Source organism: Salmo trutta, chromosome 25 (genome assembly GCF_901001165.1).
Source record: "Salmo trutta chromosome 25, fSalTru1.1, whole genome shotgun sequence".
NCBI classification, from domain to species: Eukaryota; Metazoa; Chordata; class Actinopteri; order Salmoniformes; family Salmonidae; genus Salmo; species Salmo trutta.
Genome location: NC_042981.1, coordinates 8609270 through 8633700, shown reverse-complemented (window position 1 = coordinate 8633700; position 24431 = coordinate 8609270). Strand labels below are relative to the sequence as shown.

General features: G+C 43.5%; 1 protein-coding gene across 1 annotated transcript in view; it reads right to left on the bottom strand.

Moving 5' to 3' along the window:
* Window positions 1-244: 244 nt before the first annotated feature.
* The window catches only part of LOC115161950 (neurexin-3a-like), a 739824-nt gene continuing 715637 nt past the window's right edge, over window positions 245-24431 (bottom strand). The window contains exon 24 of the mRNA XM_029712804.1: window positions 245-1009. Within this exon, the coding sequence (XP_029568664.1) occupies window positions 705-1009 (305 nt within the window). The 3' untranslated portion in view covers window positions 245-704. The remainder of the gene's footprint in view (window positions 1010-24431) is intronic.

The following is a 24431-nucleotide window of genomic DNA, read 5'->3' as shown; positions in this document are numbered from 1 at the left end:
GTCTGTCACACAACGAGAGTAATCATGTTGAGATCAGAGGACAGACAATAGAGCTCTGAGATCTGAAGAGATCCTAAGAGATCTTTCCTCAGCCATTTGAGCTCACTTGGTGTCATTTGATACATAGAGTAGTAGATGTTTTTTGTTGTTGTTGCGTAGACACCACACTTTTATAATGTTGAAACCATACATACAATAAAAAAAAGTACAATATCTTTTAACAGCAGTAGTCCATTTTTTTTCATTGACTTTACAATTATCCTTTTTCTCCTGACCCACTCTTGTTAAAGCACTACATGTTGCTTACATGCTGAAGACAGTCAAGATTAATGAACATCTTTCATTTTGTACAGGTTTACAAAAACGAACCAAAAAAAATATTTTTACGCCAAGGATCACATAGTTCTAAAAGTCCCTTAGGATGATGATGCAGTCGCTGTGAAGTAGTTGTACACTACCCAACAGAAGAGGAAGGTCTCTAAAGATGCTATTAGCCTTCTCTGTATGCTTACAATAGTAAGTCTTCTTGATATTACAACACATGTCATAGTTCAACCACTCTACACAGCATCAAGTAACGGTTCTAGTTTTTAACCATATTTTGTCATCGCAGCTCCTTAGAAGGTAACTGTTAAATACAGTTCTATATTTCTCTATACCTGTCTTTCTCTTCCTCTCTCTTTTCATCTCTCAACGTCCGTCACTCAAACGTAATACTCCTTGTCCTTGTTTTTCTGTTTTCCTTTGACGCCTTTCGAGCTTTGCTGTTTGTCCTTCACGACGGCTCCGTTGCTCTGCGTTGCCGAGTTGGTGATGTAATTCCTGCTCTCATCCACCTGGTAGGAACCCTCGTCCCTGTTCCTGTACTTATACATGGCATACAGGAGGATGACGATGCACAGGGCGGCGGCCGCCACTATTCCGACGACCATCCCGATGGTGCTGCTAGACTGGCGGGACACTTCCGGGGGTCCCGGGACTCGGTTGATGACGGGCTGGGTGGGCAGGGCTGTGGGTACAGTATGGAACATGGGGGAGGTTATTACAGGAGCCCTCTGCTTGGTGCTGTCTACCTCATAGGGTAGTGTGGGCAACGGGAGCAACACTACGTCTGGCTGGGGTTTTAGCTCGCGGTTATTCAGTTTGCCGGCAGGCAGCTTGGCGGGTGACGCGTGGTGCAGGGCTGCGGTGGAGGTGTAGCGGCTCTGGTCGGGTGCTAGTGACAGCATGGCGGTAGTGGTAGTCCTACCGCGGTCTGAGGATGGTTTCTTAGGTCTAAAGTCCTTGGTTTCCCACTTGGGCTGGTGAGCTTTGTAGCCACCTTCAAAAGCCGACGTGGACAAGGTCTTATCTGTTACCAAGGAGAAGGTGGCGTAAAGCTCTTCATCATCAGTAGGATGCAGGTTAGAGTCGAAATCATACCCAGATATCACCAAGCCATCATCATCATCATCACAATCATCACAATCATCGCTGCCTCGGTCCGACAAGCAAGGTACCCCGGCCTCAGTGGCCGCGGACAGGGACTCTTTGGTGGTTTCAATTATGGTGAGGGGTGGGCAGAGGGTTGGGAGGGGGATGGACGGGGGTAGCACTGATTGGTTCTCTAAGAATACAGGGATGACTAATTCACCTCCTAGACGTAGAGACAGACAAAATACACGTTAGAGAGAAGTAAGGACATCTTGGCAACCATACACATATATCTAGCTATCACATTCACCCAAAACAGAAAAGAGGTCAAATAAAAGCACAACACGATACTGTACAAAACAAAACAAAAAAAATCATGTACACACACTGTACCTACATTACACAGCTTTAAATAAGAATAAACATGCCAGAAAACAGAACAAAAGGCAAAGCAAAAAAAGGTTCAAAAGGCTACAGGAGGTGTGAGGGTGAGCCAGACGTTAAGGTTCAAAAGGCTACAGGAGGTGTGAGGGTGAGCCAGACGTTAAGGTTCAAAAGGCTACAGGAGGTGTGAGGGTGAGCCAGACATTAAGGTTCAAAAAGCTACAGGAGGTGTGAGGGTGAGCCAGACATTAAGGTTCAAAAGGCTACAGGAGGTGTGAGGGTGAGCCAGACGTTAAGGTTCAAAAGGCTACAGGAGGTGTGAGGGTGAGCCAGACGTTAAGGTTCAATCGAAGAAAAAAAGGACTCAAGAAAATATATAACCAATAGAGGCCAGCATAATGTGGATTTTAGTAGTATTTACCTTTGAAAAAAAATATTCTCTCTTATCTGACACTGAAGTCATCATGTAGCTGATGTGTATAACCGTATCCCTATTTGAAAACGGAAAACAAGCAGCACAGTGGCTTAAACCTGAATGTATTTATAATTCTACAATAAGACAGAAGTCCTAACTGGCTAGATTACCATACAGTGTCAGTAACCCCCATGGAAGAATCTGGAAAAGATCTGGCTCCCCAGTCGACCCCAGCCTCTAGCCTTTTGAGTGGCTCTACATAGCTTCCATAATGACAGGATTTCATAGGGCAGATCAATGACAGCTGAATGTTCACTCTCTGATCATTCTGGAGAGGGTGTCTGTATCATTCTGGAGGTGGTGTCTGTATCATTATGGAGGGGGTGTCTGTTTCATTCTGGAGGGTGTGTCTGTATCATTCTGGAGGTGGTGTCTGTATCATTCTGGAGGTGGTGTCTGTATCATTCTGGAGGTGGTGTCTGTATCATTCTGGAGGTGGTGTCTATCATTCTGGAGGGGGTGTCTGTTTCATTCTGGAGGGGGTGTCTGTATCATTCTGGAGGTGGTGTCTATCATTCTGGAGGTGGTGTCTGTTTCATTCTGGAGGTGGTGTCTGTATCATTCTGGAGGTAGTGTCTGTATCATTCTGGAGGTGGTGTCTGTATCATTCTGGAGGTGGTGTCTGTATCATTCTGGAGGTAGTGTCTGTATCATTCTGGAGGTGGTGTCTGTATCATTCTGGAGGTGTTGTCTATCATTCTGGAGGTGGTGTCTATCATTCTGGAGGGGGTGTCTGTATCATTCTGGAGGTGGTGTCTGTATCATTCTGGAGGTGGTGTCTGTATCATTCTGGAGGTGGTGTCTATCATTCTGGAGGTGGTGTTTGTATCATTCTGGAGGTGGTGTCTATCATTCTGGAGGTGGTGTCTATCATTCTGGAGGTGGGGTCTATCATTCTGGAGGTAGTGTTTGTTTCATTCTGGAGGTGGTGTCTGTATCATTCTGGAGAGGGTGTCTGTATCATTCTGGAGGTGGTGTCTGTATCATTCTGGAGGTGGTGTCTGTATCATTCTGGAGGTGGTGTCTGTATCATTCTGGAGGTGGTGTCTGTATCATTCTGGAGGTGGTGTCTATCATTCTGGAGGTGGGGTCTATCATTCTGGAGGTGGTGTCTGTATCATTCTGGAGGTGGTGTCTGTATCATTCTGGAGGTGGTGTCTGTATCATTCTGGAGATGGTGTCTGTATCATTCTGGAGGTGGTGTCTATCATTCTGGAGGTGGTGTTTGTTTCATTCTGGAGGTGGTGTCTGTATCATTCTGGAGGTGGTGTCTATCATTCTGGAGGTGGTGTCTATCATTATGGAGTTGGTGTCTGTATCATTATGGAGAGGGTGTCTGTATCATTCTGGAGGTGGTGTCTGTTTCATTCTGGAGGTGGTGTCTGTTTCATTCTGGAGGTAGTGTCTGTTTCATTCTGGAGGTGGTGTCTGTATCATTCTGGAGGTGGTGTCTGTATCATTCTGGAGGTGGTGTCTATCATTCTGGAGGTGGTGTCTATCATTCTGGAGGTGGTGTCTATCATTCTGGAGGTGGTGTCTGTATCATTCTGGAGGTGGTGTCTGTATCATTCTGGAGAGGGTGTCTGTATCATTCTGGAGGTGGTGTCTGTTTCATTCTGGAGGTGGTGTCTGTTTCATTCTGGAGGTAGTGTCTGTTTCATTCTGGAGGTGGTGACTGTATCATTCTGGAGGTGGTGTCTATCATTCTGGAGGTGGTGTCTATCATTCTGGAGGTGGTGTCTATCATTCTGGAGGTGGTGTCTGTGTCATTCTGGAGGTGGTGTCTGTTTCATTCTGGAGGTAGTGTCTGTTTCATTCTGGAGGTGGTGTCTGTATCATTCTGGAGGTGGTGTCTATCATTCTGGAGGTGGTGTCTATCATTCTGGAGGTGGTGTATCATTCTGGAGGTGGTGTCTGTGTCATTCTGGAGGTGGTGTCTGTATCATTCTGGAGGTGGTGTCTGTATCATTCTGGAGGTGGTGTCTGTTTCATTCTGGAGGTGGTGTCTGTTTCATTCTGGAGGTAGTGTCTGTTTCATTCTGGAGGTGGTGTCTGTATCATTCTGGAGGTGGTGTCTATCATTCTGGAGGTGGTGTCTATCATTCTGGAGATGGTGTCTATCATTCTGGAGGTGGTGTCTGTGTCATTCTGGAGGTGGTGTCTGTTTCATTCTGGAGGTGGTGTCTATCATTCTGGAGGTGGTGTCTGTATCATTCTGGAGGTGGTGTCTGTATCATTATGGAGGTGGTGTCTGTATCATTATGGAGGTGGTGTCTGTTTCATTCTGGAGGGGGTGTCTGTATCATTCTGGAGGGGGTGTCTATCATACGTGTGTGAGTATTTGGGTGTATTTGCGATGTAACCATGTGATCAACTCACAATATGATGTAGTGTAGCATGAATCACTGGGGGCTTTCATAATCAAGTTACACTTGCACAATTCAATTCAAGAGCTCGTTATTCAATTAAATTCACTTTTTTCACCCCAGCAAAGGGGGCCTTTAGTGAAAATGATACCAAAATAATTTAGCCTGCACTTTAAATTAAATAAGGTTTCAATAGCACTTTATCGTTTCTGAAAAGTCAACAAATGCCTTGTGAGTATCTACATTGAATAATTAAGAAACAACAGGTTCTTTCATATGCCCACTAATTAACTGTAAGTGATCAGTGAATGTAAACAAATAACTATCCGGCGCATCTCCTTGCACTTCAGAGCACATTATTCTAACTATAAAGCAAGCCACGCAATACAGAAATCTACCAGCAACATTGTTCTCAGCTTCAAACGAAGTATTTCATTAAAAACCTAACAAAACAACGCAAGAGCAATGAAGAGCTTTTGTAGTGATTAGAGCTGCACTGGGAACCAACAGGTTGAAATTAGACTTGCAAATCCACACATGTTGTCGGCACTTGGTTAATTTTAGAGGAGAATGACGATAAAGAATGTGCATTAATGTGTTTGTGTGTGTGTGTGTGTGTGTGTGTGTGTGTGTGTGTGTGTGTGTGTGTGTGTGTGTGTGTGTGTGTATGTGGAGGCCAACATACTGTATGAAGTAACAAATCCCCATTGTTTTCTAAAGGATAAAAAATATTTTTGGAGGAAAATACAGTGGTATCCAATCACATGCTGAGTTTGGTGTAGCGTTAAAAGGCGAGTGTAGATATGGTCTGTTTCTCAAAAGGGAAATTATGAACATTCAGGTTGTCATTGCAGCTGCCACATCCCACTGCCATCAAGGTATGTGTATACAGTTCACTAGCAAGGCTATCGTATCACTAAGCATTACAAACTGATGCAAATTTCAAATGATAAAAAAATGAATTTAAATCAAGGCAAACATTCATTAATAGTTTATCACTCACAAATTACGGCAAACAATACTATGTTAGACAAACTAGGAGAACAGTTGGATCTAATACATTAAGATTAGCTGCATGTTGTACAAAGCAAACGTAAAAAAAAAAAAAAAGTATGTTTTAAACATCATAACAGCCCACTAAAACATTATTCAAGGAAGAAACCACATAGTCTTTGTCAACTTACATCAACAATCACCTCATGATTTTGGCATGAAAAAAAAAGAAGTTTACAAAAGAAAGTTGTGTGAGAATGTTCTTGGCTCAGTATAGTTTTGTATAGATCAATAATAATTTAGCAATTGGACGTCTTGTTTATTTTTTCTTTAGACATGATGGTGCAGGGAGGGAACAACACTTACATCCACACCACATAACATGAAAAATAAACGGCAACATAATTATTATTTTTTCTTCGATAAGTAATCCAGTTTTTCAATAGAAAACGGTACATCTATACGTTTTCGCATTGACTTCTCAATAAATATCTACCTTCTATTAATTTGAAGTTTTTGCTTAGTTTGTATTTGTTCTTTAATTTAGAATGGATGGATGACTGTTCAAGGGGGAGAGGCCTATGAACATACTACAGAGGAGATGAGGATGATGAGGGTGATAGTGTAAGTCAGTTGCCATGTCCATGTAAAGGCAGTACGAGGAAGTCGGGCGGCGTTAGAGCTTTTGGCTGTAAGGAAGGGATGGGGACATACAACCAGTGAGCTTATGCATACATGCCCATCTACAGAGAATAACATAACTCTACTAACAGTGACAGTCTGACAAACCCTGAACTGCAACATCTTAGCCATGCAGTTTAGTTTTTTTACGTAATCAATCAATCATTCAATTATAAAAAAAAAGTGTAATTGTTTTTTCAAAATAGCTCTCAAAAATCTGAAAAACCAAGGAAGATATGTGGATCTGGAACCACTTCACCAAATGTTGTGTCAACTTTAATGGTGTCACGGTTGTCGTCGGTGAAGGAGGACCAAAACGCAGCAGGTATGTGTATGCTCATCTTGAGAATTTATTAACTTCAAAAATGAACGTAAAAAAAATAACAAACAAACGAAAACCACGAACGAACGAACAACAAACAGTCTGTTAAAGCATAAGGCTGAACACAGAACAATCACCCACAAATCCCAAACACAAACACACCCTACTATATGGGACTCTCAATCAAAGGCAGATAGACAACACCTGCCTTCAACTGAGAGTCCCAACCCCAATTAACCAAACATAGACATACACTCACTAGACTCTACATAGAAATACCTAAACATAAACCAACACCCGGAATTACTAATCAAACACCCTTTTTACAAAAACACACCACCCTGAACCACATAAAACAAATACCCTCTGCCACGCCCTGACCAAACTACAAAACAATTAACCTTATACTGGCCAGAACGTGACAAATGGACTGGTTTTGACAAAATGGAGGATAACTTGAAGTATTTGTTTTTAGATTATTAGCAGTGGTCTAAAGCACACAGTCCATTCGCTGAAGTAGTTCCAAATCTCCCAAAATAAGATGAACATTTAAAATTATTCTATACAAATTATAAAAAATATGATTCCAAATACACTCATCTGATTCAAAGTGGTCAAAACTAATGATTACCATAACAAAGTAAGTAATTCCCCCCAAAATCATATTCATAATAAAAATGTAATTTATAAATTTGAACAGATACAAAAATATGTATAAAATATAATAAACTATCAAAATATAAATGTCCATATAAAATGAGAGAACAAAAGCCACTTCAATTTGTACACACTACAACCAGAGGCTATAAAACAGACAGTCAGGAGGAACAGTCAGGTGACGACATTCCCTTGGTCATTGGTATTGAATGACAAATAGATCTGTTTACGCTAGTCTTAAGACATGGAGCCGGTGTGCAGTCTGGGTGTAGGTCAGAGAGAAGAACATACTGGCTGAGGATCGGGTTAATTAAGCAATAAGGCCCGAGGAGGTGTGGTATATGGCCAGTATACCACGGCTAAGGGCTGTTCTCAGGCGCAGTCACATCTTAAGCCCTTAGCCGTGGTATATTGTCCAGATATCACAAACCCTTGAGGTGCCTTATTGCTATTATAAACTGGTTATTAGAGCAGTAACAAATAAGTGTTTTGTCAAACCCGTGGTATACGGTCTGATATACCACGGCTGCAAGCTAATCAGCATTCAGGGCTCGAACCACCCAGTTTATAATATTTTTGGGGTTGTACTGCAAGATGTTGATGCATGCTTGAAGTAAGTTGCTTTTAGGGAAAGTCAAAAGGACATACGGCATGCCGGTGTCAATGGTTGAGCAAGGTTAGAGAAGTACAGGGGCGCAGTTCAACCAAGGGCTGTAGCAGTAGAAGAATGAAATTGACCCATAATTATGTATTCTACAGTAAAAGATGGAAAAATAAGTCATTACTAGGTAGCCTAGTGGTTAGAGCGTAGGGCCAGTAACTGAAAGGTTGCTGGATTGAATCCATGAGCTGACAAGGTTAAAAAAAATCTGTCGTTTTGCCCCTGAACAAGGCAGTTAACCCACAGTACCCGGGTAGGTCATCATTGAAAATAAGAATTTCTTCTTAACTGACTTGCCTAGTTAAATTTAACAAAAAAAAACATTCAAGATAAAACTTGAAGGAATTTTAATTCCCACAGCCCTTTATTTTCACAGCTAGACAGCAACAGACAGAGGAATTCCACAAGAGGGTATAAAACTATTTGTTGTATTTTTTTAAAAAGTTAAATGCAGACAAAATGTATCTGATAAACACTTTAAACTGAGGATCTCACTAACAAGATCGTTTTTTTTTGTTATTACCTGTAATTTCACCAGGAGCTTAACTTCATTTTGAAGGCGTTCTGATACATTTCATCATGTCAATGTCATTCAGCTATAGAGGTGTTTACAGCTACAGAGGTATGTACAGCTACAGAGGTGTTTACAGCTACTGAGGTATGCACAGTAACAGAGGTATGCACAGCTACAAAGGCATGCACAGCTACAGAGGAATGTACAGCTACAGAGGTGTGTACAGCTACAGAGGTGTTTACAGCTACAGAGGTATGCACAGCTACAGAGGTGTTTACAGCTACATAGGTGTTTACAGCTACAGAGGTGTTTACAGCTACAGAGGTATGCACAGCTACAGAGGTATGCACAGCTACAGAGGTGTGTACAGCTACAGAGGTATGCACAGCTACAGAGGTATGTACAGCTACAGAGGTGTGGACAGCTACAGAGGTATGTACAGCTACAGAGGTGTGTACAGCTACATAGGTGTGTACAGCTACAGAGGTGTTTACAGCTACAGAGGTATGCACAGCTACAGAGGTATGCACAGCTACAGAGGTATGTACAGCTACATAGGTGTGTACAGCTACAGAGGTGTTTACAGCTACAGAGGTGTGTACAGCTACATAGGTGTGTACAGCTACAGAGGTGTGTACAGCTACAGAGGTGTGTACAGCTACAGAAGTGTGCACAGCTACAGAGGTATGTACAGCTACAGAGGTATGTACAGCTACAGAGGTGTTTACAGCTACAGTGGTATGCACAGCTACAGAGGTGTTTACAGCTACAGAGGTATGCACAGCTACAGAGGTGTGCACAGCTACAGAGGTGTTTACAGCTACAGAGGTGTGTACAGCTACAGAGGTGTGGACAGCTACAGAGGTATGCACAGCTACAGAGGTGTGTACAGCTACAAAGGTGTTTACAGCTACAGAGGTATGCACAGCTACAGAGGTGTGTACAGCTACAGAGGTGTGTACAGCTACAGAGGTGTTTACAGCTACAGAGGTGTGGACAGCTACAGAGGTGTTTATAGCTACAGAGGTGTGGACAGCTACAGAGGTATGTACAGCTACAGAGGTGTGTACAGCTACAGAGGTGTGTACAGCTACAGAGGTATGCACAGCTACAGAGGTGTGTACAGCTACAGAGGTGTTTACAGCTACAGAGGTATGCACAGCTACAGAGGTGTTTACAGCTACAGAGGTGTTTACAGCTACAGAGGTGTTTACAGCTACAGAGGTATGTACAGCTACAGAGGTATGTACAGCTACAGAGGTGTTTACAGCTACAGAGGTATGTACAGCTACAGAGGTGTTTACAGCTACAGAGGGGTTTACAGCTACAGAGGTGTGGACAGCTACAGAGGTGTGGACAGCTACAGAGGTATGTACAGCTACAGAGGTGTGTACAGCTACAGAGGTATGTACAGCTACAGAGGTATGCACAGCTACAGAGGTGTGTACAGCTACAGAGGTGTGGACAGCTACAGAGGTGTTTATAGCTACAGAGGTGTGGACAGCTACAGAGGTGTTTATAGCTACAGAGGTGTGGACAGCTACAGACGTATGTACAGCTACAGAGGTATGCACAGCTACAGAGGTGTGTACAGCTACAGAGGTCTGGACAGGTACAGAGGTGTGTACAGCTACACAGGTGTGGACAGCTACAGAGGTGTTTATAGCTACAGAGGTGTGGACAGCTACAGAGGTGTTTATAGCTACAGAGGTGTGGACAGCTACAGAGGTGTGTACAGCTACAGAGGTGTGGACAGCTACAGAGGTGTTTATAGCTACAGAGGTGTGTACAGCTACAGAGGTGTGTACAGCTACAGAGGTATGCACAGCTACAGAGGTGTTTACAGCTACAGAGGTGTGGACAGCTACAGAGGTGTTTACAGCTACAGAGGTGTGTACAGCTACAGAGGTGTGTACAGCTACAGAGGTGTGTACAGCTACAGAGGTATGCACAGCTACAGAGGTGTGTACAGCTACAGAGGTATGCACAGCTACAGAGGTATGCACAGCTACAGAGGTATGCACAGCTACAGAGGTGTTTACAGCTACAGAGGTGTTTACAGCTACAAAGGTGTTTACAGCTACAGAGGTATGTACAGCTACAGAGGTGTTTACAGCTACAGAGGTGTTTACAGCTACAGAGGTATGTACAGCTACAGAGGTGGGTACAGCTACAGAGGTGTGTACAGCTACAGAGGTGTGGACAGCTACAGAGGTGTGCACCGCTACAGAGGTGTGTACAGCTACAGAGGTATGTACAGCTACAGAGGTATGCACAGCTACAGAGGTATGTACAGCTACAGAGGTGTTTACAGCTACAGAGGTGTGTACAGCTACAGAGGTGTGTACAGCTACAGAGGTGTGGACAGCTACAGAGGTGTGTACAGCTACAGAAGTGTGCACAGCTACAGAGGTATGTACAGCTACAGAGGTATGTACAGCTACAGAGGTGTTTACAGCTACAGTGGTATGCACAGCTACAGAGGTGTTTACAGATACAGAGGTATGCACAGCTACAGAGGTGTGCACAGCTAGAGGTGTTTACAGCTACAGAGGTGTGTACAGCTACAGAGGTGTGGACAGCTACAGAGGTATGTACAGCTACAGAGGTGTGTACAGCTACAGAGGTGTGCACAGCTACAGAGGTATGCACAGCTACAGAGGTGTGTACAGCTACAGAGGTGTTTACAGCTACAGAGGTGTTTACAGCTACAGAGGTGTTTACAGCTACAGAGGTGTTTACAGCTACAGAGGTATGTACAGCTACAGAGGTATGTACAGCTACAGAGGTGTTTACAGCTACAGAGGTATGTACAGCTACAGAGGTGTTTACAGCTACAGAGGTGTTTACAGCTACAGAGGTGTGGACAGCTACAGAGGTATGTACAGCTACAGAGGTGTGTACAGCTACAGAGGTGTGTACAGCTACAGAGGTATGCACAGCTACAGAGGTGTGTACAGCTACAGAGGTGTGGACAGCTACAGAGGTGTTTATAGCTACAGAGGTGTGGACAGCTACAGAGGTGTTTATAGCTACAGAGGTGTGGACAGCTACAGAGGTATGTACAGCTACAGAGGTATGCACAGCTACAGAGGTGTGTACAGCTACAGAGGTGTGGACAGCTACAGAGGTGTGTACAGCTACAGAGGTGTGGACAGCTACAGAGGTGTTTATAGCTACAGAGGTGTGGACAGCTACAGAGGTGTGTACAGCTACAGAGGTGTGGACAGCTACAGAGGTGTTTATAGCTACAGAGGTGTGTACAGCTACAGAGGTGTGCACAGCTACAGAGGTGTTTACAGCTACAGAGGTGTGGACAGCTACAGAGGTATGCACAGCTACAGAGGTGTTTACAGCTACAGAGGTATGTACAGCTACAGAGGTGTGTACAGCTACAGAGGTGTGTACAGCTACAGAGGTATGCACAGCTACAGAGGTATGCACAGCTACAGAGATGTGTACAGCTACAGAGGTGTGCACAGCTACAGAGGTATGCACAGCTACAGAGGTATGCACAGCTACAGAGGTGTTTACAGCTACAGAGGTGTTTACAGCTACAGAGGTGTTTACAGCTACAGAGGTATGTACAGCTACAGAGGTATGTACAGCTACAGAGGTGTTTACAGCTAGAGGTATGTACAGCTACAGAGGTGTGGAGAGCTACAGAGGTGTGGAGAGCTACAGAGGTGTGGAGAGCTACAGAGGTGTTTATAGCTACAGAGGTGTGGACAGCTACAGAGGTATGTACAGCTACAGAGGTATGCACAGCTACAGAGGTGTGTACAGCTACAGAGGTGTGGACAGCTACAGAGGTGTGTACAGCTACAGAGGTGTGGACAGCTACAGAGGTGTTTATAGCTACAGAGGTGTGGACAGCTACAGAGGTGTGTACAGCTACAGAGGTGTTTATAGCTACAGAGGTGTGGACAGCTACAGAGGTGTGTACAGCTACAGAGGTGTGGACAGCTACAGAGATGTTTATAGCTACAGAGGTGTGTACAGCTACAGAGGTGTGCACAGCTACAGAGGTGTTTACAGCTACAGAGGTGTGGACAGCTACAGAGGTATGCACAGCTACAGAGGTGTTTACAGCTACAGAGGTATGTACAGCTACAGAGGTGTGTACAGCTACATAGGTGTGTACAGCTACAGAGGTATGCACAGCTACAGAGATGTGTACAGCTACAGAGGTGTGCACAGCTACAGAGGTATGCACAGCTACAGAGGTGTTTACAGCTACAGAGGTGTTTACAGCTACAGAGGTGTTTACAGCTACAGAGGTATGTACAGCTACAGAGGTGTTTACAGCTATAGAGGTATGTACAGCTACAGAGGTGTGGAGAGCTACAGAGGTGTGGAGAGCTACAGAGGTGTGGAGAGCTACAGAGGTGTTTACAGCTACAGAGGTGTTTACAGCTACAGAGGTATGTACAGCTACAGAGGTGTTTACAGCTACAGAGGTATGTACAGCTACAGAGGTGTGTACAGCTACAGAGATATGTACAGCTACAGAGGTATGTACAGCTACAGAGGTGTGTACAGCTACATAGGTGTGTACAGCTACAGAGGTGTGGACAGCTACAGAGGTGTTTATAGCTACAGAGGTGTGGACAGCTACAGAGGTGTGTACAGCTACAGAGGTGTGGACAGCTACAGAGGTGTTTATAGCTACAGAGGTGTGCACAGCTACAGAGGTGTGCACAGCTACTGAGGTGTTTACAGCTACAGAGGTGTGGACAGCTACAGAGGTATGCACAGCTACAGAGGTGTTTACAGCTACAGAGGTATGTACAGCTACAGAGGTGTGTACAGCTACAGAGGTGTGTACAGCTACAGAGGTATGCACAGCTACAGAGATGTGTACAGCTACAGAGGTGTGCACAGCTACAGAGGTATGCACAGCTACAGAGGTGTTTACAGCTACAGAGGTGTTTACAGCTACAGAGGTGTTTACAGCTACAGAGGTGTTTACAGCTACAGAGGTATGTACAGCTACAGAGGTATGTACAGCTACAGAGGTGTTTACAGCTAGAGGTATGTACAGCTACAGAGGTGTGGAGAGCTACAGAGGTGTGGAGAGCTACAGAGGTGTTTACAGCTACAGAGGTATGTACAGCTACAGAGGTATGTACAGCTACAGAGGTGTGTACAGCTACAGAGATATGTACAGCTACAGAGGTATGTACAGCTACAGAGGTGTGTACAGCTACAGAGGTATGTACAGCTACAGAGGTATGCACAGCTACAGAGGTGTGTACAGCTACAAAGGTGTCTACAGCGAGATATTATACCTGTGCATGCAAATCATCGCATCATAAAATTGTGCGATGTCAAATGGAACATTATTATTGGCATGAGCGTAAACAACCCTTCCCTGAGTGAGATAGTAGCTAGCGAATGTCTGAGAAGCACTCGGAAGACAGATACAGGAGCTCTTATCTTGTAAAAACAGACAGCACTGCGGACAGTGGAGGAGGCAGAGGACACTGACAGATATCACTGCGGACAGTGGAGGAGGCAGAGGACACTGACAGATATCACTGCGGACAGTGGAGGAAGCAGAGGACACTGACAGGGGGTCTCTATTGAATGGAACTTATTGGCCTAATAAAGACGTTATTTAAACGGTAAAAATGTATTACCTTTTGTTGTGGCATGAACACAACCATTTATGATATTTTCATCTGATTGTCAAACAAATATCTTCAAAAAGTAGGCATGTTCGTCCACTCCAAAATAGTCACAGCATCCAAACTGCATGTATACACACGCCATTTGATGAATTGAAATAGACATCTATTACAAAACACCAAAAAGTGTGTCTAATGGCATTCAGAGATTGTCATCGAATAGGTCTATATTAATTGATGTGTCTTGCCAACAGATGTACCTTTTTTTGTTGGCTGAAAAGTCGGGACACCTGAAATAGGACTGAAACCGTCCCTGGAAAAACAGAATGGTCACCCTAACACACATGGTCATTTTACACGACTAGGCTACAATGTGTATTACCATGAACTTGAAATAGCCGGTAGCCAGTGACGTAGTGTTAAAAAAAAATAGGTGGTTGCCGGTCGTGGTAAACAAAGTAACGCTCCCTATTCTTTCAATACATGTTTTTTTTAAAGATGGGTAAACAGCGTTTACTTGGGTTTATCCTCCACTAGGCCTACACCACTGCCAGTAGCCTACCCTCTCAGCCAAGGCTATTTTAAACACATGAACATACGCAGAACAGGTAGCTTACATTCAATATAATACATGAGTTGAATCAAAAGATGTTTACCCCATAATCCATGAATTAATGACTGGAGACTTCACAAATCATGTGACCTATAACACTATCATTCCTTACATTAATGACATTTATGACAGTGTTATTTGTCATTATTAAGCATTTCACATTTGAATTAAAACATTGAACTTCAACCCTGTATGAATCATGGATCTTGGAGGTTTTGGAAAATGCACTGTAGCCTAAGTGTAAATAGGCCTAGGTAACATTTCATTATGTTTTGCAGTGAAAACAGTTCTCAAGGGCACACACATTTAAAAAAAATATATAAACGCGACATGCAACAATTTCAAAGATTTTGCTGAGTTACAGTTCATATAAGTAAATCTGTCAATTTAAATGTATTCATTAGGCCCTAAATCATTGGATTTCACATGACTGGGCATGGGCTCAGCTATGGGTGGGCCTGGAAGGGCATAGGTCCACCCACTTGGGAGTCAGGTCGATAAAATGCTCCTTAACAGGAATTTAAACAAATGTGTGCACAGAATTTGGGAGAAAAAAGCTTTTGTGCGTATGGAACATTTCTGAGTTATTTTATTTCATCTCATGAAACAGGTGACCAGCACTTTACAAGTTGTGTTTATATTTTTGTTCAGTGTAATGTAGGCCAATGCCATTGAAAAAATTGAAAGCTTCTAACCGAAAGAGTCAACTATAGTCCTACTGTCATTAACCTATACTTGTTGAATGGATTGGATGCGCATTGGTGTCTAGCTGTAAGCTAGTTGTCTAGTGATATTTTTCGACCATCGTCAGCTGATCCAGGAAAGAAAACATATATTCATAGAAAATAATGAAGCTACATAAATGGTTCTACTACTTCTGGTCATGGAGAACACCATTACCCACGGTGCACCTGAAAAACAACTCAATGAGCGCTCTAAACAGCTGACTGACTTAAGCAAACAATGATAAATCATGGGATAAATCCAATGAACAATTTTGTTTTATCAAGGACGCATGGCAAACAAATGGTGAAAATGAGGACGTACAAAGGAACATCTATGCGTAAAGGAGCAGAGGTTGAAATTCAGCACTACTGGATGGACAGCAAAGCGTCATAGAAATATAGAGTTTAAACCATGACAGCGACGTTGGGGTGTTGGTTTCATTAGAAGATTTTATTTTCACATTTACCACTGTAAAATATATTTACCCCTGCATTTGAAACATACAGGAGCATGATTAAATTAGCATTATTTAGAGACTCCCTAAAGTAGAATTTTGTTGCATTTAGGGGAACTAACATCTCATTCAGGGGAGCTGAGCCCCCCAATGGCTTCCTGTAATTCACACCATGCCCATAACAGTGTGTTTGAAGCTGGTTTTGTATTGCTTTCTTTTCTTGTATAGAGCAGAGAAAAGCTATATTTTGATATTCTACTTGGGAGGAGAACCATATAGAAGAGCATATGTTGGAGGCATTTTTGGGGATAAATACGTATGCTTCCTGATTTCTAATGATAAATGATTGTCTGGTCTTCACTGGCTGCCATCTGAGAGTTGAGGGTTCACCTCCATGTCTAACAGATGTAGAACTACTGCAACCCTCTAGCAGAGCCTGAGGAGTCCTGATCCACCTCTCTAGCAGCTTGGTGAGCTAGGCCATGGCCAGAGAAGTGTATCCTCTGCTCCATGTCTTTCACCAGGGATTTACTACCTGTCTGGGAAACACTTTATTTGGAGAGTCTTTCAGTAGATGATCTACAAACTATCAGTAACATTTCATCTAACTATCTACTAACTCCAACCCTAGCCCTAACTTTAACCCAGACTATCAGAAACATTTCAACTAACTATCTACCAACCCTAACCTTAACTTTAACCCAGACTATCAGAAACATTTCAACTACCAACCCTAACCCTAACTTTAACCCAGACTATCAGAAATATTTCAACTAACTATCTACCAACCCTAACCCTAACTTTGACCCAGACTATCAGAAACATTTCAACTAACTATCTACCAACCCTAACCCTAACTTTAACCCAGACTATCAGAAAGATTTCAACTATCTACCAACCCTAACCCTAACTTTAACCCAGACTATCAGAAACATTTCAACTAACTATCTACCAACCCTAACCCTAACCCTAACTTTAACCCAGACTATCAGAAACATTTCAACTATCTACCAAACCTAACCCTAACCCTTATCCTAACCCAAAACTTAACCCTTACCCTAACCCTAGCCCTAACTTTAACCCTTATCCTAACCCTAAACGTAACCCTTTCCCTAACCCTAATCTTAACCTGGGGCTGGCCAGCCATATAGAGGATAATTGAAAAAGGCGTTAAGACGCGGCTGCCTGTCACTTCTACTCCAGCTCCTCCACTTTGACGCTCGTTGTCACCAGTTTACTCATTATTACACACATCTGTCATCATCGTTACACACACCTGGACTCCATCACCTTCCTGATGACCTCCCCTATATCTGTCTCTCCCTTTTGTTTTTTTCCTCAGGTGTTGTTGTTTCTGTTTATGTGTTTCATGTCTGTACGCTACTCGTGTTTCTTGTTTTGATCCATGCTCATTTATTCATTAAATTCACTCCCTGTACTTGCTTCCCGATTATTAGCGTACACGTTATTCTGCCGTAACGCGCTAGATGCTCTCACTTCAAACAGAATACTGAGACAGTGACTGGCTCTGAAGAATCAAAAGGATCATTGTGAGGTTCAAAAACATAAATTCACTGTATGTTTTACAAAAAATGTTCTCTTCAATCTTATATAAAGACTACGCTAATGATGCCTACTTAACTTCGTGCTAATATGCATAATGTATAAGAATTCAGAGGCTATGAAAATCTCATGAAGACAGGTTATTTGAAGTGGATAAGTAGAGGTTTTGATGAAAATGACAGTGGCTTTTAACTGTGATTTAGCCGTTAGTTGATCATGTGTAATTACCCTGTTCACAGTGATGATGTAGGTTCATTCAGGTGATTTTACTCTCCCTGACTGACATGACACAAAACATAGAACCAGAACCCTGTAATGTCACCCCCTGATCTGTTTCACCTGTCCTTGTGATTGTCTCCACCCCCTCCAGGTGTCACTTATTTTCTCCATTGTATTTATCCCTGTGTTTCCTGTCTCTCTGTGCCAGTTCGTCTTGTATGTTTCCAAGTAAACCAGTGATTTTCCCTTTCTCCTGCTTTTTGCATTCTCCTTTTCCTAGTCCTCCCGGTTTTGACCCTTGCCTGTTTCTGGACCTTGTACCCACCTGCCTGACCATTCTGCCTGCTTTGACCACGAGCCTGTCTGCCACTCTGTACCCCCTGGACTCTGATCTGGTTTTGACCTTTTTGTCTGTCCACGACCATTCTCTTGCCTACCCCTTTGGATTAATAAACATTGTAAGACTCCAACCATCTGCCTCCTGTGTCTACATTTGGGTCTCGCCTTGTGCCTTGATATGTAAGAGTGGAAGTGTTGTAAATTCCAAAGTTACTCCAGTCTCTTCTCCCATTAATAACACCTTCCTAATATTGAGCTTTGCCCTCAATTCATCGGGGCATGGACTCTACAAGGTGTTGAAAGCATTTCACAGGGATGCTGGTCCATGTTGACTCAGTTGCTTACCACAGTTGTGTCAAGTTGGCTGGATGTCCTTTGGGTGGTGGACCATTCTTGGTACACACAGGAAACTGAACGTGTAAAACCCAGCAATGTTGAAGTTTTTGACACACCCATACCGGTGCGCCTCGCACCTACTACCCTACCCCATTCAAAGGCACTTAAATATTTTGTCTTGCGCATTCACCCTCTGAATTGTCTCAAAATATTTATTTAACCTGACTCCTCCCCTTCATCTACACTGATTGAAGTGGATTTAACAAGTGACATCAATAAGGGATCATAACTTTCACCTGGATTCACCTGGTCAGTGTATGTCAAGGAAAGAGCAGGTGTACCTTATGTTTTGAACATTTTGTGTATGTTGTAGCCTGGCTGTGTCTGATAAACTAGGAGGGGTCTGTCGACGAGAGATGGTCTTTAATCTCTGCCACTGTCAACGCATGTCTTGCTTGTTTGTGAAGTGGACCAAATCTGAACTTGAAATACACACGTGCATCCCTCAAACCTTTGTGCAAATCATGCATTGATACCGAAGGGAGGATCGGCATTGAGCTAAACATTCAATAATGCACCCATATCTCAAGAAAACGGTGTTATATCTTAAGGTAAGATTCAGCCAGAGTTTGATTTAAGGCTGTCTAATTAACTTTCTGTCTCTGGTCTTTTCAGAACACGTAACTCATCACCATTCCGTCCCTGGTCTTTTCCGAACACTACTGTAACTCATCAACATTCTGTCTGTCTTCAAACAAAAAACAAGCTCAGCTAATTTTAAAGCGACACATTTAAAATGTTGAACAATTAAATTCTGTGCTGGCAGCTACGTTAACACTGCCAATATTGCTGGCATAGTTTAGAATTGTGAAAACATTGTTCATTCGAATGCCGGTGACAAATTACTGTTTACTTTAAGAATGATGCCAAGGAATGTCTTAGCCATAAGCAGTGTTATATTCCTTTCTAAACACGATCTTTAATTGCTACAGTTTAGTGGCAGGGCATTAGCATCCTCTGTCCTCACATATCCTCACATCATTCTGACAGCAGCGTGTTCAGCAGTGTGACTGCATCGTTCCACTATACTGGAGGCTTTGGCTCAGAGGTCTAACAAAGTCTTTCGGTGTGTAGACCACCCAGGTTCAAAGTCAGCCAGACATATTATTACAAGGAACACTCGCACAATATAGGTGTAGTAGGATTATAATATCTGTCTGTTTTTGTAAGTATACTGTAGAATAGATCATGATTGGTGGGAAGATAATAATAATAATTATAATAATAATACTATTAAATAAGAAAGAGACTTTCCTTAGATCAGCACTTAGTCCTGCTAGTGAGGAGATCTGAAACACTATTTATAGACAACTAAAAACATAACATTATGACTATAAATACTGTTTCCTAAAGGAGTGAAACATCGGTACAACATACTATGATGGATCAATATAATCACGCCCCAAGCCGCCCCCCATGGATACTAAACGAAACGATCCATGGCAGTCCATCCAGACCTGACCACGCCAGATACGGTATTCTGGTATTGAGCACATGGCGTGCTGCCTAGTGACGTTCCCCTGTTCCAGCCGTAAACACCCTGTGGGTTACACTGGGAGCAGTGACATCCAAGCGATGGTCAACTCACCGCAGCACAAATATCTGCTATAATCTACCGTTTAAACAACGACCAAGACGCTGCCAGATCCCTGGGCGGTACACCGCTAGGTAACCCCTTCCCCTCGCTGTTCTATGTCTGGGAGATAGCTTCCACAATCCAGTGGGAGAGACACTGCTTAGAGAATGCCCTGCCATGAGCTGGATTAGCAAAACAGCCAAAAAACAAGTCACATAACTGGATATCCCGGTAATGTTCAATGTACAGGCGTAAAGCTCACATTGGACATAGGGCATGTAAACTCCATTGCTCTTCAGAAGCAAAATGAGGAGGCAAATAGGGAAATAGATCAAAAGTTAAGGACCTTTAGGACATGGTCATGATTTTTGCTGCGAAGGCTGTTTTTCGATACAATGTCCCTTTAGAGTCGCCTGGGGTGACAGGAAGGGTGTAAGATGGCGATTGAAGAAATGGCAGCCGTTTTACGGGCGCCTAACCAATTGTACTATTATGTGGTTTTTTTCGCGTTATTTGTAACTTATTTTGTACATAATGTTTCTGCCACCGTATCTTACGGCAAAAAAGAGCTTCTGGATATCAGGACAGCAATCACTCACCTCGGATTAGACAAAGATTTTTTCTTCAACAAGCAGGACACACAGGATGTACTTCAGACACCCGACAAGGCTGAAATCCCGTCATTGGCAAGAGAAAGAGACGCAGGTATAGAGGACACAGGGCGGGGTGCCTCGTAAGGATCCGCCAACGGTGAGTGGGAAATTTGCAATTACCATCAATATTACTTGCCAACGTACAATCATTGGACAATAAATTAGAAGAGGTACGATAATGAATATCCTACCAACGGGACATCAAAAACTGTAATATCTTATGTTTCACCTAATCGTGGCTGAATGACGACATGGAAAACATTCAGCTAGCGGGATATACGCTGCACCGGCTAGATAGAACAGCACACTCTGGTAAGACGAAGGGGGGTGGTCTGTGTATATTTGTAAACAAGAGCTGGTGCACGAAATCTAAGGAAGTCTCTAGATTTTGCTCACCTGAAGTAGAGTATCTGATGGTAAGCTGTAGACCACACTATTTGCAAAGAGAGTTTTCATCTATTTTTTTAGCGGCTGTTTATTTACCACCACAGACGGATGCTGGCACTAAGACCGCACTCAGTCAGCTGTATAAGGAAATAAGCAAACAGGAAACCGCTCACCCAGAGGTGGCACTCCTAGTGGCCGGGGACTTTAATGCAGGGAATCTTAAATCAGTTTTACCTCATTTCTATCAGAATGTTAAATGCGCAACCAGAGGGAAAGAAATTCTAGATCACCTTTACTCTACACACAGAGACGTGTACAAAGCTTTCCCTCACCCTCTATTTGGTAAATTTGACAATAATTCTATCCTCCTGATTCCTGCTTACAAGCTAAAATTAAAGCAGGAAGCACCAGTGACTCGGTCTATAAAAAAAGTGGTCAGATGAAGCAGATGCTTAACTACAGGACTGTTTTGCTAGCACAGTCTGGCTTTATCAATAAGTGCATCGTGGACGTTGTCCCTACAGTGACTGTACGTACATACCCCAACCAGAAGCCATGGATTACAGGCAACATTCGCACTGAGCTGAAGGGTAGTGCTGCTGCATTCAGTAGTGGGATTCTAACCCGGAAGCTTATAAGAAATCCTGCTATGCCCTCCTTCGAACCATCAAACAGGCAAAGCATCAATACAGGACTAAGATTGAATCATACTACACCGGCTCTGACGTTCGTCGGATGTGGCAGGGCCTGCAAACTATTACAGACTACAAAGGGAAGCACAGCCGCGAGCTGCCCAGTGACACGAGCCTACCAGATGAGCTAAATCACTTCTATGCTTGCTTCGAGGCAAGCAACACCGAGGCATGCATGAGAGCATCAGCTGTTCAGGATGACTGTGTGATCACGCTCTCCGTAGCCGATGTGAGTAAGACCTTTACACAGGTCAACATTCACAAGGCCGCTGGGCCAGATGGATTACCAGGACATGTGCTCCGGGCATGTGCTGACCAACTGGCAGGTGTCTTCACTGATATTTTCAACATGTCCCTGATTGAGTTTGCAATACCAGCATGCTTCAAGCAGACCTCCATAGTCCCTGTGCCCAAGAACAATAAGGTAACCTGCCTAAATGACTACAGACCCGTAGCACTCACGTCCGTAGCCATGAAATGATTTGAAAGGCTGGTAATGGCTCACATTAACACCATTATCCCAGAAACCCTAGACCCACTCCAATTTGCATACTGCTCAAACAGATCCACAGATGTTGCAATCTATATTGCGTTCCACACTGTTCTTTCCCACCTGAACAAAAGGAACACCTACACGAGAATGCTATTCATTGACTACAGCTCAGCGTTCAACACCATAATGCCCTCAAAGCTCATAACTAAGCTAACGATCCTGGGACTAAACACCTCCCTCTGCAACTGGATCCTGGACTTCCTGACGGGCCGCCCCCAGGTGGTGAGGGTAGGTAGCAACACATCTGCCACGCTGATCCTCAACACTGATGCCCCCCAGGGATGCGTGCTCAGTCCACTCCTGTACTCCCTGTTTGCCCACGACTGCATGGCCAAGCATGACTCCAAAACCATCATTAAGTTTGCAGACAGCACAACAGTGATTACCGACAATGACGAGACAGCCTATAGGGAGGAGGTCAGAGACCTGGCCGGGTGGTGCCAGAATAACAACCTATCCCTCAACGTAATCAAGGCAAAGGAGATAATTATGGACTACAGGAAAAGGAGGAACGAGCACGCCCCCATTTTCATCGGCGGGGCTGTAGTGGAGCAGGTTGAGAGCTTCAAGTTGTTTGGTGTCCAAATCATCAAAAAACTAGAATGGTCCAAATACACCAAGACAGTCATGAAGAGGGCATGACAAAACCTATTCCCCCTCAAGAAACTGAAAGGATTTGGCATGGGTCCTCAGATCCTCAAAATGTTCTACAGCTGCAACGTTGAGAGCATCCCTGACTGGTTGCATCACTGCCTGGTACAGCAACTGCTCGGCCTCCAACCACAAGGCACTACAGAGGGTAGTGCCTACGGCCCAGAACATCACTGGGGCTAAGCTGCCTGCCATCCAGGACTTCTACACCAGGCGGTGTCAGAGGAAGGCCCCAAAAATTGTAAAAGACCCCAGCCACCCCAGTCATAAACTGTTCTCTGTGCTACAGCATGTGAAGTGATACCAGAGCGCCAAGTCTAGGACCAAAAGGCTTCTCAACAGCTTTTAACCTCAAGCCATAAGACTCCTGAACAGGTAATCAAATGGCTACCCGGACTATTTGCATTGTTTCCCGCCAACCCCTCTTTTACGCTGCTGCTACTCTCCGTTTATCATCTATGCATAGTCACTTTAATTATACCTACGTGTACGTTACCTCAATTGTCCCGACTAACCGGTGTCCCCGCACATTGACTCTGTACCGGTACCACCTGTATATAGCCTTGCTACTGTTATTTTCACTGTCATTTTACTGTTTTTGTTTTTATTTATTTACTTTTCTATTGTTTAACTAATACCATTTTTGTTACTGTTGGTTAGGGATTGTAAGTAAGCATTTCACTGTAACGTTTACAGTTGTTGTATTCAGCGCACATGACAAATAAACTTGGATTTGATTTGTGTACTGGTAATGTGTGGAGGTCCCCAACACGTTTAGTGGAGACCAAAGCCATTAGCAGGGAAGTTTTGTGGTGCTCCATCTGGTGCTCCATCAAATGTCTGAGACCATGTACACTTTTAACACCTCGAACAACTCCTGTAGGAACATGTGGATGTCCTTCACAGAGCACTGAAAGGGAACAAGTACTTTATCTTGACACCAGAGCTCAAACACTTGCCACTTATACTCATACAGTGGAAGGCGCCCTTGCGGACTGAATGGTAGTAATAACATTTGTTTCCTGTAGGCCTCAGGGGCCAGGCCCATAGGAATCAAATCTCCACAGGCGGAAACGCATAAAGGAGGGTAAGAGGCCAATGGTGCGTCAGAGCGCATGTTCACAACAGGGCACTCGGGTCCCTCATCAAGAAAAATAAACGGCCCTGCCGAACATTTCCCATAACTGGATAGCAAAGCCACACCTGAGTTGAGACAACCGGGATCATGCACAGCCCGAAGGGAAAGATAATGAGCACTGCTCCACAGCAGCAGGGAGTGAGCCAAGGAAGACGGGAAGGGACTGAGCTCCCCTGACTGTTGATGTACAATGCATTCGGAAAGTATTCAGACCCCTTGACTTTTTCCCACATTTTGTTACGTTACAGCCTTATTCTAAAATGTATTAAATAAAAAAATGTCCTCATCAATTTACACACAATAACCCATAAGACAAAGCAAAAACAGGTTTTTAGAAATGTTTGCAGAAATTACAGAAAAATATGATTTAGATAT